The sequence below is a fragment of the Stomoxys calcitrans genome, chromosome 4, assembly GCF_963082655.1.
Source record: "Stomoxys calcitrans chromosome 4, idStoCalc2.1, whole genome shotgun sequence".
In the NCBI taxonomy this organism is placed as follows: domain Eukaryota; kingdom Metazoa; phylum Arthropoda; class Insecta; order Diptera; family Muscidae; genus Stomoxys; species Stomoxys calcitrans.
The window spans coordinates 50,326,429-50,343,829 of NC_081555.1; the positions used below are offsets into that span (position 1 = coordinate 50,326,429).

The window sequence follows — 17,401 nt, forward strand, 5'->3', positions numbered from 1 at the left end:
GAGGAGAACACAAAGTTTAAAGATTTGTTGTAGATGTGTATTGGAGATGGGGGTTCCTTTTGTTTGTGTTCGATTATATGTATAATATCATTTTGTTTTCGCTTCGTTATAGAAAATAGAATTTGTTGATGCACAGGCATTTTGTTTGAATTTTTTTACAAATGTTTTATTTGAAAAATTTCTTCTTTATTGTTGTTTAAGATTAATTTATTAATTTTAATTTACACATTTAAACATACATTAATACGTTGTTATGATTATTATAATTATTATTATTATTAATTATAATTTATGTATATTCAATTACATTATATGTATATTAAATATATATATATGTATATATAGATTAATTTTTGTTTCTTTTTGTTTTTTTTTTGTTTCTGTTTTTGCATTTATAAACTATGTATATTTAGATTAATTAGTTGGATTTCTTTTATGCTTTTTTACAAATTGCATTTATATTTTTATACGTTACTTGACTATATTTCCACTTTTTATAATTTTTGTTTTTTTTTTTTTGTATTATTTTCTGCTTTGTTTACAAAGTTTCTTCTCTTAACTGCTTAGTTTTTGTTTGTTTTAGTTGTGTATATATATACTCTGTTTTTGTATTTTGAAAATTATTTATTTTTTTTTTTAAATTTTCTCGTGGTTTTTTAGTTCTGCTTAAAATATTACAAACAGATTTTTATATTTTTTTAGATTTATTTTTGCTATGATGATAGAAACAAAATATCTGCACAAAATTGATGGGTGGGGGGATATGTGAAAGATTGGAAAAGAAGAGGTTAATAAAAAAATAGAGATGCAATTTTGGCTGGGATTAAAAAAAAGGTAATGATGGTGTCTGGGGTTAAAAAGTCTTACAAATTGTAAACAACTAAGCATGTTTCTGTTATATTTAATATTTCCTCACTGTTATAATTGTAATTGTATATTTGTTTTTTTTATATATTTTTGTAATTTTTGATTGTTTTTTTTTTCTTTTTTGTTCTCCATTTAACATAAAATTAGTATCTGTAATTGTTGGTAGTTTTTTTCTGCCAAAATAAGTTACAATTTTTAATCGTTAAAAATATTGTAATTGTTTTTTTTTTTTTTTTTTACTGCTTGGTTTGGTTTTTTTGTTTTGTTTAATGGTTGCTCACTTTTTTTTTCTTTAATGGCATTCTTTACAAATGTTGGGAATAGGGGACATACCTTCTTCAATTTTGTTTAGAAAAAATATTTTTTTAAAATGAGTTTTTTTTAGTTTTCTATTTTGTTTTGTTTTTTTTTTTTTTGTTTTATAAAGCGTTGCCTTTTTTGGTGGTTTCTGTTACAAAACAGCGTTGAAAAACAACATGTTTATTTATTTTTTCATCATTTTTTTTTTTAATTTGTTTTCATTCATTTGTGTTTAAATTGAAAATGAAAACACTCAAAAGAAAAATATACAAACAAATTACTAAAAATATAGATAACAATTTAAAGAAATTCTTTCTTGTTTTATAAACTAATACATAACACATATCATTTTTTTCCGTAATATTTTTTTGTTTTTGTTTTTTTTTTTTTTTTGAGTTTGAGTTCTGTGTATTTTTTTATGATGTTCTTTGTCTTACGAGAAGAAGAACGGATATGCGGAAACGGAAACACTGACGTTCATTTTAAAAACATATGATGATGGTTTGGATGAAATATTGGCTAAGGGTTCTTCATTTGTTGTTGGAGGAAGGTTAATGGATAGGTGGATTGTTAGCTTAGTATCATCATATATGCTACACTTATAACAGATCTTATTATATACAAGCTAAATATTGGGGAGGAGTCACCATGGAGAGGGCCTTCTGAGACAAACTCAACAGTCCAGCTGTAATCTCATAAAGAATTTAAGGAAACAAAATCAATGCGTCCAAAGAGAAGAAAAAAATTAGGCAATTTTGCAGTTACCTTATCGGCATGTGTAGATTTAAAAAATGTTTAAAAATCACTGTGCAAGCTTTTTAGTCCATATATGGGTTAGGTGTTTAGACTAAATATTGCCTTCGCCGACATTCACTTCATAATCGCTAATTTGTTCATGGCAAGTACAAAAAAAAAATCAACAGGCACTGTTCTGGGTCTTACAAATGTTAAAAAAAGCGATTTGTAAAATAAAACTGATTTGAGAGATCATTTCATAGGGACAAAGAATGGGAATGGTATACCATAAAACGACAATTGTTGTAAATCAAGTTTCAGATTAATAACGCAGAATATAACTTTTTATAGGAAAGGGTTAGGAGGTGTAGAGTTTCTTCAAACCATGGAGAAGGCTGTCTAGCTCTGCTAGATACCGGGAGCTATTGTTGTTTCAGCGTCCCAGTAGCAGAGTAGGTAGCGTGCTTGGATTACCAGTGCAGGGGTAGTGGGTTCGATTCCCACCAGAAGCCTTGGTCTGTCGCTACTGTGGTATCACAATGGACTTAAAATTGTCTAAGTGAGTCTGTAAAAGTACTGCCACTCTTACCTAACCTATCCTAACCACATATGTATGTGGCGATGACAATCCTCGTTAAGGTGAGCAAGCTTATTTTATTGTATTGCCTATTGATTATTTAAAGGGGCCTAAAACTCGCCTTGTCACATCGAGTACCATAGGCACTCAGCATTTGGGCAAGAGCCAGTGCCGACTGGCCCCTCACTGAGACTCTTCCCTCCATACCGCTGATTATCCTCGACTGCATTTGCAGGCCACCGTAGAGCAGAGGTTAGCATGACCGCCTATAATGCTGAACGCCTGGCGAGACCATAAAAAAAACAGCGGTGGTTTTCCCCTCCTAATGCTGGCAACATTTGTGAGGTACTATGCCATGTAAAACTTCTCTCCAAAGAGGTGTCGCACTGCGGCACACCGTTCAGACTCGGCTATAAAAAGGAGGCCCCTTATCATTGAGCTTAAACTTGAATCGGACTGCACTCATTGATATGTGAGAAGTTTGCCCCTGTTCTTTAGAGGAATGGTCATGGGCAAAATTTGCATTTTTTTCATTTGCAATTACTCCGTACACGGGGCACTCCACTAACCGCAACCTCTTGAAGCGCCGGGTAGCTCTCAGCTGAGCTTCTGGTGTCGACGATGAAGATCATATAAATCGGAGCTAAGGATTTCAACTCGCATAGTCCTCCTCATAGTTATCGCGTGGCGAGCGCTGGTCGTGATACTGATCCAGTGAACCGTACCCTTTTCAAGTTTATCGGTAGGATAGAGGCTTTCTACTTTAACCTGTGTGAATCAGGCGTAGGCTGACGTCATGAGTTGTTTCACGGAACATAATGTCACTTATCCTGGGGCTGAGGAAGCATGGCCTCGAACTGCTGATATGAGTGACTGGCTGACTGGTAATTGCAACGTCAATTCTTTGGCTTAGCGTTGGACACTGAGAGAGGAAGACATCTGGAGGGTCTGCGTTGATGAGAAGGATTTGGAAGCAGTCGAGTAACTTTTGTGTCATTACCGCACAATTGCGAGAAAAAGACACATATTTTTGGATGAGCACACTTTTTCGTACCTGGATTTCCTCCAGGCACTATGCCCTATGGTCATTCTGGACTACGGTAGAAGGCCAAGTGGCTGACTGGGCGGAACACCCGCCTATGAGAACTCCTCTCTGGCCTACCTAGATCCCTCTTTTTGGTTCCAGAGATGTGCACTTAACCATGGTGGACTTTAATTATTGTCTCCTTTTTTCTCTCTCTTTATGAGTGAAAAGGCCAGCAAACAAGGTTGCTAGTCACGCGCCTTTCAACCATACCAAAAATCCTCTAAGGGGATACTTCACTCATATCAATTAGTGCTGCCCGATACAAGTTTAAGCTCAATAATAAGTGTCCTGCTTTCTAATGCCGAGTCCGAACGGCTTGTCACCCTATAGTGACGGCACTTAAGCTGCTATGACACTATATGTGCTTGTCTTATGACATGTCACATATGTCATAAGATATACGATTCATCATTTTTGTTATAACACTTGTATATGTTTTTTTTATGACATTACCCTAAAATGTAAACACAATCTGACAATCTGAAAAATAAAACAAAACAAGTTATAGTCTGATTCGGAACATTGTAGAAGTCATTGTGTAATATATCAGTTCATTCGAATTGCGCGCTGTAGGGGCTCAAGAAGCAAAATCGGGAGATCGGTTTATATGGGAGCTATATAAAGCTATAGATCGATTCAGATCATATTGGACACGTATGTTGAAAGTCATGGGAGAAGCCGTTGTACAAATTTTCTGCCAAATCAGATGTGAATTGCGCCCTCTAGGGGCTCAAGAAGTCAAAATCTCAGATCGGTTTATATGACAGCTATTTCAGGTTATGTACCGATTTTCGTCATACTTAGCACAGTTATTGGATGTCATAACAAAACATCCTAGGCAAAATTTCAGCCAAATTGGATGAGAATTGCGCCCTATAGCGGCTAAAGAAGTCAGGATTAAAGATCAGTTTATATGGCAGCTATACCAGGTTATGAACCGATTTGAATGGTACTTAGCGCAGTTGTTTAAAGTGATACCAAAACACCACGTGCAAAATTACAGCCAAATCGGATAACAATTGCGCCGTTTTAAAAGCTGAAGAAGTCAAGACACCAGATCGGTGTATATGGTAGCTATATCAGGTTATGAACCGATTTGAAGCATACATAGCACAGTTGTTGGAAGTGATACCACGTGCAAAATTTCAGTCAAATCCGACGAGAATTGCACCCTATAGAGGCCAATATAGATTTATATTGCAGCTATATGAAAACATGGACCGATTTGGCCCATTACTCCTTCAAAAGTTGTCGTGCTTTTGACAGACAGACGGACGGACATGGCTAGATAGACTTAAAATGATATGACGATCAAGAATATATATATATACTTTATGGGGTTTTAGACGCTTTTTTTCGAGGTTATACAAACAGAATGATGAAATTAGTATACCCCTATCCTATGGCAAAATCCACAATTTTGGAAGCTTATAAAGCTGCATGATAATAAAAATATAAAGTTAAAAACATTTTTAAAAATTTATAACCTACATTAAACAGAAAATCCAAAACAATTTCCTACCATTTACCTTGGGAGGATCAAAATCCTAATCTCCCAAATTATATACCGTGAATTCATCCATTTCAGAATTGTTTTTGTTTCAGTAAATTGAGACAGGTAAGAGAATCTGAAAGAGATTTTTTTAAGGTAATTCTTAGCACAAAAACGAAAATATATAACCAAAATATACACATTAACAATTAATTGAAATTGAATATATATTTATTGCACAAATCTTTTTGAAATTTAATTTTGGTTCAATTAAAAATTTTTACTGCAGCTAATTTTTTGATAGAAAAAATATCAACTTTAAAATTGTTATGCCATATCAATTTAAAAAGCAGCTTTAATAAAATCAACAAAAATTAAATAAACTATAGTTGAACGATAAAATTAACAAATTTTTAATTAAAAAAAAGAATGAAAATTGAATGAAGAACTTTGATCACTGGATTTGTTTGTAGTTGAATGGAAGAAAAAAAAAATAAAATTTTTATTTAAGCAAATAAAATAACCAAAAATAAATATATAAAATTTTCAATTAAAAAACCAAATAAAATAAAAATTTTTGAATAGAATTTGGGTGTAGAACTGGTTTTAATTTCAACTATAATTTTTAATTATAGTTGAATAGAGCTAAAAAAAAATAATAATACATTATTCAAGTAAATTTTTTAAAAATTTTGTTTTTGTGGCAGAAAGAAAGATAGACAGGAAACCTCATGTGGGTTCCCAGAACAATGAATCAAAATTGCTTTTGCTATTATGGCTACTGTGGAGATTTTCGGCAGAACGAACGGGCTGGCTATCGTTGGAGAAAGGCAAGGCAAGGGATAACTAAAAAAAAAAAATCAGTGTGTGCGGGAAGAGATGGGTTGAGAAATCAAATTTCCTTACTTTTCTTGGACATTCCAATTCGTTTGATTTTTCTTCTTTTCTACTAACTTTTTTTCATATATGTGTTTACGAAATCGTTGATGCTAACGATGGGCGGAACTGTTTTTATCTTCAATATCATTTTCTTTTTGTTTTGCTTAGTATAAATAAATCTCTCGCTTTCTGTCTCTTTGCGTAATTTGTAATTGTAGCGCTTACTGTCATACCTCTCTAATGTATCGTTGCTAATCATATCATGTGTGTGTGTGTGTGTGTAAGGGGTAGGAGGTTAGGTGTGTTTGTAGGTGATAGTTTTGGGTTTTGTTTTGATTTGATTTGATTTTTTCATATGATACTCGTATAATATACATGTAAATACGTGTTTGTATGTAGTTTAAAGTGGTGAATGAATGAAAACCTCCTGCTGTTGTATTCTAATATACATGTATGCACTCTATGTACTTTGTTGTGTATATGTATATCGATCTATATAAGAAGGTGTGTTTTTTTTTTTAGTAATTGTTGTTGATGATGATTTTTGTTTGTATCATTATATAAATTGTTCATTTCATGTTTTGTTTGTTTGTTTTGCTTTATTTTGTTGTTGTTGTTGTTGTTGTGGTGTGTTGTCACATGTCATGATAGACAAAAGGTGGGAGCATTTTCATTTTTTGTTGTTTTCATTCCTCAAGCTATTTTTTTCTTACTATTTTTCTCTTCAATCGTTAGGACTGCATTCGTATTCGACTTTGACGGCGGCGATGACGACTCAACACTCTTGTTTCACCCTGGAGTAGTATGTGTTAAGATATTGTTGTTGTTTGCTATTTGATTGATTTCTTTACAAAAAAAAAAAAAACTGAATTGAGACTTTGTTTCGTTTTACAACCATTTGCCATATAAGTTCTCTGCTAATTTTGCTAGTTTTAGTTAGTAGTCGTAGCTCCAGTACGCCATCCAACAATTGTTGACTAAAAAGAAGAGCAATTGGAAAAAGATAGTTAATTATAGTTGTGGATAAAATAAATAAACTATAAAGCTTCTGATAGCCGAAGCTTAGAACAAGAATACCATCAAAAAATGTTTTCTTTTACTAGACTATGCTTAACATGATACCCCAACTAGGTCAATACGAGTTTGTACAAGTGTTTTAGGAGATGGCTAAATCATCAATCAATCCAGAACGTACAACCGGTCGATGGTTGTTGTTGTTGTAGCAGTGTTGTACACTGAGGCGCTCGATGGTAATTGGCGATAGCACAATACGTTGGTTTATGCTACTTCTGGCGATCTGAAGGTGAGGTAGCTTTGGGCTACACGGATGGGTCCAAGCTAGATGGGGGAAGGGGTTTTTTTGAATTCCTTGGAATTAGGGATTCACATAGTCATCTGGACGGGTGCTGTATTTTTAGGCTGAAGATTTTTAAGGCCCTCAGGGCCTTGTATGTGATTCTGAAACAGGAGCGGTCAGACTGTCACAATTTATGTGAACAGTCAGGCGGCACTAAGGGCCATGACTGCGGGTCATGTGAAGTCGAGGCTTATCGGGAGATGCAAGGAGCGTCTCGGACGTTTGGGGGCTGCTATCAGATTTAGCTTAGTTCCGGGCCATCAGGGGTGGCGGGGAAAGTGGCTGACGAGCTGACCAAGGTTGGAATCTGTGAGTGCAACGCCGATTGTAAACCTCCTCTAGGCTGTCTATTTGTGATAATGGATGGCTACCAGGGATGGAGAGCCCGACACGGGATAGCTGTGAGCACCACATAGGCTGGAACATTGAGGTTTGATCTGTGTGGTGTTCAGTTCTATCAAGAGAGGCTTAGCTGCGAGCTACCGAAGTATTGTGTAGCTGCAACGGGAGTCGCGGACAATCACAGCGGTACCGAGCGGAGGTGGCAGGTGGCAGCGGCTCTTGCATAAATACTGAGTGCCTATGATCCTCGATATGACAAGGCGGATTATTGGCGCCTTTAAATAACCAATGGCCACCATGCTCCCGCGGCGATCGGTCCTTTGGACCGGAACGTGCTTGCTAACCCACAGGAGCTTATAGAGGATCTCCACTTCCACATGAAAATGTGGCTACAAAAACAACAACAGGGATGGAAAGTCAGTACGTTAGTACTTTTTCCGCCCAAGTAGTACTGAAGTACCCCGTCGACGATTTATTAGCTTTTCAAGCATTACGAATTTTGAGAACATTCGAATTGTTTCAAAAATTCGCAGTGTTTTCGAGCCATGATAAAGTAGGAATATTCACTTGCTAGTGACCCGAATCATATCTGTTAGACTGTCGAATTTGCGTCATGCTGATCGTTTGGGGATTGTAAGGGGCAATATCAGTTTATCTTTAGTCGCCCTAGTTGACTTATTGCGCCTCTAGAAATCTCTGAGAGAGAGAAGCGGGTCCCTGGAATTTCCCTATTTCTTTATACGATTCGTAATCTAATCCCAAAATATAGGTCTCATATTGTTTCAAAAATTCGCAGTGTTTTCGAGCCATGATAAAGTAGGAATATTCACTTGCTAGTGACCCGAATCATATCTGTTCGACTGTCGAATTTGCGTCATGCCGATCGTTTGGGGATTGTAAGGGGCAATATCAGTTTATTTTTAGTCGCCATAGTTGACTTATTGCTTTGAGAGAGTAGCGGGTCCCTGGCATTTGTCTCCCTATTTCTTTATAGGATTCGTAATCTACTCCCAAAATATAGGTCTCATATAGTAGGGATCGGTCTAAATATTTTTTTTATAGGGTTTTTGGTTGGGTTGTACCCTTTAGATACTTGGGACGCAATTGTGTTTTTTTTTTTTGGTTACCAATGTAGTGCAAATTTGCCCATTAGCATTCCATTAACCCGGATCGCCCTGAGTTTTCCAGTTTTTAAACTATAAAGGGTTCGAGTTAAGGAACAAGGGCAAACTTCTCCCATATCAATGAGTGCTGTTCGATTGAAAAGGGGCCTGCTCCTTATAGCCAAGTCCGAACGGCGTGCCGCAGTGCGACATCTCTTTGGGAGAAGTTTTTACTATCAATGTACAATCCAAAATTTCATCGCTGATTTCATCGAATATATCGCAGATGAGAATGCTTTGTCTGCGTTTAGAGTTGTATATAAAAGGCCCAAAAATGTTTGTCCTGAGAAATCTTTTGGGGGTTGGCTTTACTTCACTGTCTCATGTAATGTGTAAGAAGTTTTCGGAGAATTTTTTTTTTTTTGATTTCGGACATGGCTTTCATTTTTGATTTCATAGAAATATTCGATCATTATGCTCGTCTTGAAATGAACACATCCCGAAAAAATAATTCTCGCCCTAACAACAAGGAAAAACAAAAATTAAGATTTTTGGAATCTTTTTTTTTTTACTCGACTAAAACCTTCCATTAATGAGCGCTATCCGATTTAAGCTTTAAACTCAATCAAAAGAGACCTAGATTTTATTGCCGAGTTCGAACGGCGGGCCGCAGATCGATACCACTTAGTAAGAGTTTTGGTTTCTGCTATGGTTTCGTGTTTTAAATTCAGAAACAACGAAGTCAACTGTTGACTGGTCAGATATGTTGTTTTTGTTACCACATTTTGATGTGGAGGTGGCGATCCTCGTCAAGCTCCTGTAGGTGAGTGAGCAAGTTCGTTCCGGTCTAAAGGACCGATCGCCGTGGGAACGGAGTGGCCATTGGTTATATTAAGGGCGCCAATAACTCGCCTTGTCATATCGAGCATCACAGGCACTCAGTATTTGTGCAAGTGACGGTGCCACCCGACCTCTCACTGAGACTCTCCGCTCGATACCGCTTATTGTCAGTGATATATGGGACATAACTGTAAAATTAATTTGACTAGACAATTTGCTGTTAAAAAAAAAGGTTTTTGTTTTCAAGGTGTTTATGGATTAACTTTTGTGGCAATATATCAATGGCCTATGGATTGACTTGACACTTTGAAACTGATACGAATGATATATGGCACCGAGTTTCGATTTTAGGACGATTGCTTGAAACTGGGGTGGAAACTTACTTTTGATTTTGGTGATTCCATAGCCGTCAAATTTGTTATATTCGATGGGCCACTGACGTGCACGCCATAATTACTGGATGTTACAAAAGTGTTGGTGTTGGTTGTTGTTTGATTGTTACTGGTAGCATTCGCAGCAGCCAATAATTGGGCAAAATTGCTGGGGAAATGCAGACTGCTTAATTTAGCTGTTGACATTCCGGATGGTGGAGCTGCCAGCAGTGGTGGTGGTGCAACACTTGATGTATCTGCAAATGTGGTGAATGTAGACAATGAATGGGTTTGAGATAGGCCAAGAGAAGTCAAGGGTCAAACATACCTGTTCCGTTGAGCAAAATTCCATTAGTGCTTGTTGTTCTATTTGGCATTGTTGATGATGACGATACTGATGGTAGTAATGTTGTGGTTGCGGCGGCAGATGAGGTTACGGCGGGTAGGTTATTAGTAAATGTGATTTTGCCATTGGCATGATAAAATGCTGTAGCCAAAGTGGTGGTGGTGGCGTTGGTGTTGGGACCACCTATTTTTATGCCATTTAAGGCAGTACTGCTGCTGGCTGGTAGAATGTTCAATTCAGCCCCTCCGGGCAAACGGCACAACTCGCTGGCTGCAAACGGGGAAGATGCTGCCGCAAAGCCATTCGTTAGCAATTTGTCACTTGTTGGTGGTAGTTTTGAATTGTCACCTGAGCCTCCGAGCAAACTGTTGTTGGCATGGGTAATAGTTTGGGCATGGCTGGTTACATTGGTTGCAGTCACACCTTCACGCTGTGGATTACTACTAACGCCCATGCCACTCAAAACACCTATACCACCACTACCACTGAATACCTTTAATAATTTTGCAGGCTGCTCCCCATCTTCCGTGGATTGTTGATGATTTTGTGTCTGTTTGTGATGATGCGTTTGTGGCAGATGCTGATGATGTTGATGATTTTTGGCCATTGCATTATCTGTGCCATGGTGGTGGTTGTTGCTACTGCCAACCAAGCTTAAAGTTTTCTTACGACCACCACTGATTTGTTGTTGGCTCGGAAAGTGGCTGTTGACCAGAGCTGCTGCTGCAGAAAATATAAAATTGTTTGTTTGAGAGATCAAAGAGAGTTTATCTATCTATCATTCATTCTTTTTTTACACACAGTTACACAAATTAAGATTTAAATGGTGATTGAGGTGGTTTGGTTGTTCTTGTTGTTGTTGTTGGTGGTGGTGGTGGTACGAACGAGAGTTTTGATTTGGTGGTAGTTGATTGGTGGTGGTAATAGCACTGTTAGCCTTTTTTCTAATTGTTGGTTTCAACAAAATTTTCGAGAGGGCAAATTTTTTTGAATATTGTATGATAGACAGACACACTCCAATTGTTTGCCATTAGCGCAAAAGTCTATTTCAATTTTATTTTTGTCTATGAGATAGAAGGAATACAAACCAGGAAAACCTCTGATTTTTCTGTTGGCGTTGGTGTTGATGGATTTTTGTTTTTTTTGTGAAACTGTGTCAACCTTTAATTTGTGTGTGGGTTTTTTTTTATTATTATTATTTTTTCTAATAAATTATTTTATATGATAAAATCATTTTAAAGAAATGACCATTTCCCGCTTTGTACATATCATTTGGTTTAATTTTCTTTTAGTTGTATCCTTATGGTGTTGTCAACACATAAAAAAATCCCTTTTTTCTTTCACTCTCTCTCTCTCGTTTTCTCTCTCTCTCTCTCTCTCTCTTTGTCTATCAAGTTCGTTGTTGAGTCCTCTCGAATTTTCATTTCTTTTTTATTTTTTGATATTTGGCCAAATTTTTAGAGTTTTTTTACACTAAATGGCAACCGCGTAAGGCTTGCAACATTATTGCTACAGTGGTGGATTGATGATGGTTTAGGTTATGTGGGGGGAAATTATAAAAAGAAGTTAAGAAAAGCCAATGGTATTAATTAAAAAAAAATACAGGTTATGTTTACAATACAGTGATATCTTAGAGGTAGGATAGAGGAAAATGGGAAAGTACAACTCAGTTCAATATTCGGTTTTTAAAAATTTGAATTTATTTATTAACCCATTTTAGACCACTACCCCTTCTTGTGGTGCAATCGCTTTGAAACTTTACATGTTAGAAGCTTTCAGTTCCCTGATAAATGAAAGGTATACACGGTGTTTTTATTTTTATGTAGTACAGTTCCCGATGTGGAGGCCACCGTAGCGCAGAGGTTAGCATGTCCGCCTTTGACCCTGGGTTCGAATCCTGACGAGACCATCAGAAAAAATTTTCAGCGGTGGTTTCCCCTCCTAATGCTGGCAACATTTGTGAGGTACTATGCCATGTAAAACTTCTCTCCAAAGAGGTGTCGCACTGCGGCACGCCGTTCGGACTCGGCTATAAAAATGAGGACCCTTATCATTGAGCTTAACAACTTAAATCGGACTGCACTCATTGATATGTCAGAAATTTGCCCCTGTTCCTTAGTGGAATGTTCATGGGCAAAATTTGCATTTTACAGTTCCCGATGTTGACGTCGGCAGGCGGAGCTTGCCTCGTTGACAAAGGTATAATATGAATGCAAAGACCATAGAGGGGAGTTGGAGTTTGTTTGAAGAGATATTGCTCAGCGAAAAAGCTTACAGCGAACACTCTGGTAGTAGTAGTTGAGATTTCACATAAGATTTGTGCCTATACGTTAGGTTAAGTTAGGTTGAAAAGAGGGTGCAGATATTAATCCTCCCCATGCCACTATGGACATACACTTAAGCCAGTAATCGGCTTGTTGTGCGCTCTAAAAACTATAAAATAACCTCTAAAAAGAAATTTTATGTTAGGAATTTCGTGCTTCTTACAAAATCCTTAATTGTTTTCAATACCACTACCCTAAGTTGGTTTATGTCTGGTATTGTGTCTCCACCCAAGTGCCGATATCTGTTAGACGCAAAAGCCGGGCAATGGCAACGTCTCATCATCTTCCCCGCATGATTATAATCTCAACTTTAAGTACCACGAACAACAGGCTGTAAACAGTGTTGCCACTTGAGAAAATTATTTCCTACCAAAATTTAAGAAAAATCCTACAAAATCTGGTCAAAACCTACTAGCCAAAAATGCTTTATATGTTTTTTTACCCATCACCGAAAAGTTGGCCAACACATTTGCAACACAGCCGTCCGCCCGTCTGTTTTTTGAAATCACTCTACAGCCTAAAGTACAAAGATGAACTATATCTTAATATAGCTTTTTTAATACCGATCTCCCGATCTTGATTTCATAAAGTCGTATTTTTGCCCCGATTTCAATAAACAACCATACCGAGTTTGGTTAAAGCGGTCTCCCGATTTAAGTGTTGAGCCAAGAAATGCGAGAAATTTTCGCGGTTACAGTGTGTTGCCTGATCCCCTCAGCATCTGATCTAAAATATTTGTTATGCAGCTGCCATGTCTATATCAGAATTCACACTTTTTCTTGAAATTTGGAGCAGTGATACACCTTGTAACAGTATATTGTCCGTCGACATCTATGGTTTTATTCTGCACTCTTAACGAATACACAGAAATATAAGAAGTGAATAAATTTTGAGTTATCTCCGTCGATTTTTTCAGTAATTAACTTTGTATTTATATGTTAGAAAAACCTACCAAAAATTGAGTCAGCTTACCAAAAACGGCAACACCGGTTGTGAACCGGTCCGACAGAAGGACATAGTTCAGGATGGTGCCGATGAGATGAAGAAACCCAATTATCGAAACGTGTCTATCAGTGGGGTAATATGTGTCCTGGCTAGTCTGAGTAACTGGCGAATTTTTTTCTTCAAAACTCATTTAACAATCTCTCCCTTATGTATTGCATTCGCATTGTTATTAAGCTCAAATTGAAAAACAATAAAACCGAAATTTAAAAAAAAAATGTTTAAAAATTTTTGAAAAAAAAAAAAATTAAAAAAAATCAAGAAAGACAAGAAATCAATTTGTTAATATGATTTGCTGTCAAAAGTAGTAGTCTTATCGCCAAAATTTTTTTTTTAAATATAGAAATCTCCAAATGCAACATTAAAAAGATTTCCAGAAATCTCACTCCTAAGAATTTTGAGAACATTTTTTGTTCGATTTTTTTTTGATATAAAAAAATTGCTAACTTTCGGCAAGCCAATTTTTCCCCAAAACATGACCTTATATGACGGGAAAACTTTTTTAGCAAGTTTCATTCGTTTAATTTATGTCAATCCAAATTTTATTAGGATACCTTTTTCCTAACTGGAGTTAGAATTTTTCTAAGACAGCTCTATTCTTGAATATTTTTCTAACCATTCGTCGTTAAGCCAATTTTCCCGCAAAACATGACCTTATATGACGGGAATTTTTTTTAACAAATTTCATTCCTTTAATTTGTGCCAATCCAAATTTTATTAGGATACATTTTTCCCAACTGGAGTTAGAATTTTTCTAAGACAGCTCTATTCTTGAATATTTTTCTACCCATTCGTCATTAATGGGTTAAGGATCAAATTAAAGAAACAGAAATGTGACACCTCTTTGTTCCGAAGTTCTATGTGGCTGAAACATTCACAACTGTCGTAACAATTTGGCAATAATCAACGCTGGAAAATTATTTCCTAAGATCATCTCGACGAGCTACAATCCAAATTTTATTAGGATACCTTTTTCCTAACTGGAGTTAGAATTTTTCTAAGACAGCTCTATTCTTGAATATTTTTCTAACCATTCGTCGTTAAGCCAATTTTCCCGCAAAACATGACCTTATATGACGGGAATTTTTTTAACAAATTTCATTCCTTTAATTTGTGCCAATCCAAATTTTATTAGGATACATTTTTCCCAACTGGAGTTAGAATTTTTCTAAGACAGCTCTATTCTTGAATATTTTTCTACCCATTCGTCATTAATGGGTTAAGGATCAAATTAAAGAAACAGAAATGTGACACCTCTTTGTTCCGAAGTTCTATGTGGCTGAAACATTCACAACTGTCGTAACAATTTGGCAATAATCAACGCTGGAAAATTATTTCCTAAGATCATCTCGACGAGCTACGATACGGTGGCTCCCAAAACGGTTTACAAAAACCAGTTGTCCGATTTTTTGTCTTTCAGTGTCAGTCTGTTTGTTAAAAGGAATATGTGGCTTGTCCTGAGGACGTTAATCAAGTTTAAACCACTGCTAATACAAAACATTAACAAAGTTCGACGTATGATTTTCAAATATACATAAATTTATCACAAATATAGTTAAAAATATTTTGGGTCAAGCACTTAACATCTTTGCGAATTCATATCGAAAAACGTCTATAAAATATTTTGTAGTGTCTAAAAAACCTAAAAAACTGGGTAAAAATCTAAATTATGGCCCCAAAAACAAGAGCTGTTGGAGAAAAACTGTTGGCGGATTCAGATGTAATGCTTCAATTTAAGTTGAAGTTACTTTAGATTGAAAAGAGGGTGCGGATATACACAAAATTCGCCTCATGCCACTATGGACGTATGCCTAAGCCAGTAATCGGTTTGTTGTAAATTCTAAAATGTACGAAAAAAGTCAGAAATTCTGTGCTACTCACAAGAGTTCTCTATTCCAAGCTCTTAAGTCGGTTCAAGTCTGGTATTCCCATTGTGTCCCCACCTTAGTTCTGGTAAAAGCCAACCAATGGCATACGAAATTCTCCAATGTCTCATTATCTAATTTGAAATAGAATCACTAAGTAAATCATAGGAAAGAGCAAACTACAATATTTTCATTTTGTTGATCAGAGTAATCGATCTGTAAATTTATTGGCAATGGGTGCGTATGTTTACTATTCGATAATTGTGCCAACATTCTTCATACGCCACCCTAGTCACTCATGTGTCATATCAAAATATTAGGAAAATAATCGCCAAATCATGGGTGATGCGAACTTTATGCCATTCCCCTAGCTTTCACTGGACCATAACCGTGGGCATAGCACGCATTTCGTATATACAATATGAGAAATCTATGGCTTGTCCTGATGACGTTACTTTGTTGTTGTTGTTGTAGCAGTGTTGGGTACACTGGGGCGGCAGCATTTGCGACTGCCATGGGATTGATGACGTAACTCTATTTTATAGTGCCGCTGATACGACTTTTGAGACACTTTTCTTTGGTGTGAGTCGCAAAATACTCTTCTAGAATTCCACTAAGCAATTCATTGCGCGTGCGTAAGTTTTAAAAGGTTAGGTTAGGCTGAAAAAAAGGTGCAGATATTAATCCCCCCATGCCACTATGGACATACACCTAAGCTAGTAATCTAAAAAAGTAACATCGAAAAAGAAAATCTAAGTTAGGAATTCCGTGCTACTTACAAAATCCTTAATTGTTTTCCATAGTACGCCCCTATGTTGGTTCATGTCTGGTATTGTGTCCCCACTTAAATGTCGCTATCTGTTAGCCGCACATGCTATCACTTCACGTATCGATTTTACATAAGTGAGCTCGTAGTCCTATGTGCCCCGTTATGATATCGAAAGCTAAACTGACCTCCTTCTTACTTCCTTTCAGTAATAGCCTCGTCTTCTCACGATCTGGATCTCCCCTTAGGATTTTCGTCGTCTTATCGACCCTTTCGATGATCCAGAGGGTTATATGAGCCTTCGTCGCCCACTCCCTCAACTCGAACTGCGTCAACCCGAAAGGCTTCGGGTTAACCAAATTTATGTTAGTAACTCTTCGCGACGATTCTCTCACAATTCATTGCGTTATAATCGTCCGTAGGAGTCGTGAAACACATTTCTAGAATATCAATGGAAAATGTTATACATATGTAGACAGAATTGTTTCTACTTCTTTTATAATTTTCCGATAGTGACAGTGTGCCTGAATCGTACACTAAAATACCGTGTGCGTATGGTATTGCATGCAAAAAATTGTGTTCTATCTTATTTTTTTAACAGTTAAGTCTGGTACTGACTCATTCACATCGAAAGTGCCATTAAAATTATTGCAAAATCCCACGGATTCTAATCTTTGCCAGAACACAAACAAAAGTCAAACAACAACACACAACAAAAGTGTTGTACACTGAGGCGGCAGCCCTTGCCGATGAAGAACTTTATCGGGTCAATCCGGTACGTACAACCGGCTGCCATGGGATTGCAATTACGTTGGTAATTTATTGAAGCCAAGTTTGTATTGGTGCAGTCACCATTTTTTTATAATGCGTTTTGAAGTTGTTCGGGAGAAAAGTCGGCGTTATGACAGGCTTTAGTCCTGATTTTCTCGAGAGGGGTGAGTATCTCGTGAGTCGTGTGCGTCTCGTGAGTCGTGAGTATCTCGTAAGTCGTGAGTGTCCCGTGAGTAATGAGTATCTCATGAGAGTTCCGTTAGTCATGAGTATCTCGTGAGAGTGCCGTTAGTGTCTTGTGAGTATCTCGTAAGTTGTGAGCGTCTCGAGAGTTGTGAGTGTTTCATGAGTGTTCCTTGAGCAGTGAGTCGTGAGTA

At 36.8% G+C, this 17,401-nt stretch overlaps 1 protein-coding gene across 3 annotated transcripts in view; it reads right to left on the reverse strand.

Annotated features, from left to right (window-relative positions):
* Window positions 1-500: 500 nt before the first annotated feature.
* Window positions 501-17,401, reverse strand: part of LOC106080848 (probable serine/threonine-protein kinase DDB_G0282963) — a 56,739-nt gene continuing 39,838 nt past the window's right edge. For 2 of the 3 annotated variants that reach the window (XM_013242439.2, XM_013242440.2), the window contains exons 7-9: window positions 10,279-11,019; window positions 9,963-10,207; window positions 501-6,914 (exon numbers count right to left, since the gene is read on the reverse strand). In XM_013242439.2, the coding sequence (XP_013097893.2) occupies window positions 6,870-6,914; window positions 9,963-10,207; window positions 10,279-11,019 (1,031 nt within the window). In that variant the 3' untranslated portion in view covers window positions 501-6,869. The remainder of the gene's footprint in view (window positions 6,915-9,962; window positions 10,208-10,278; window positions 11,020-17,401) is intronic. The other variant, XR_009398007.1, reaches the window with a different exon arrangement.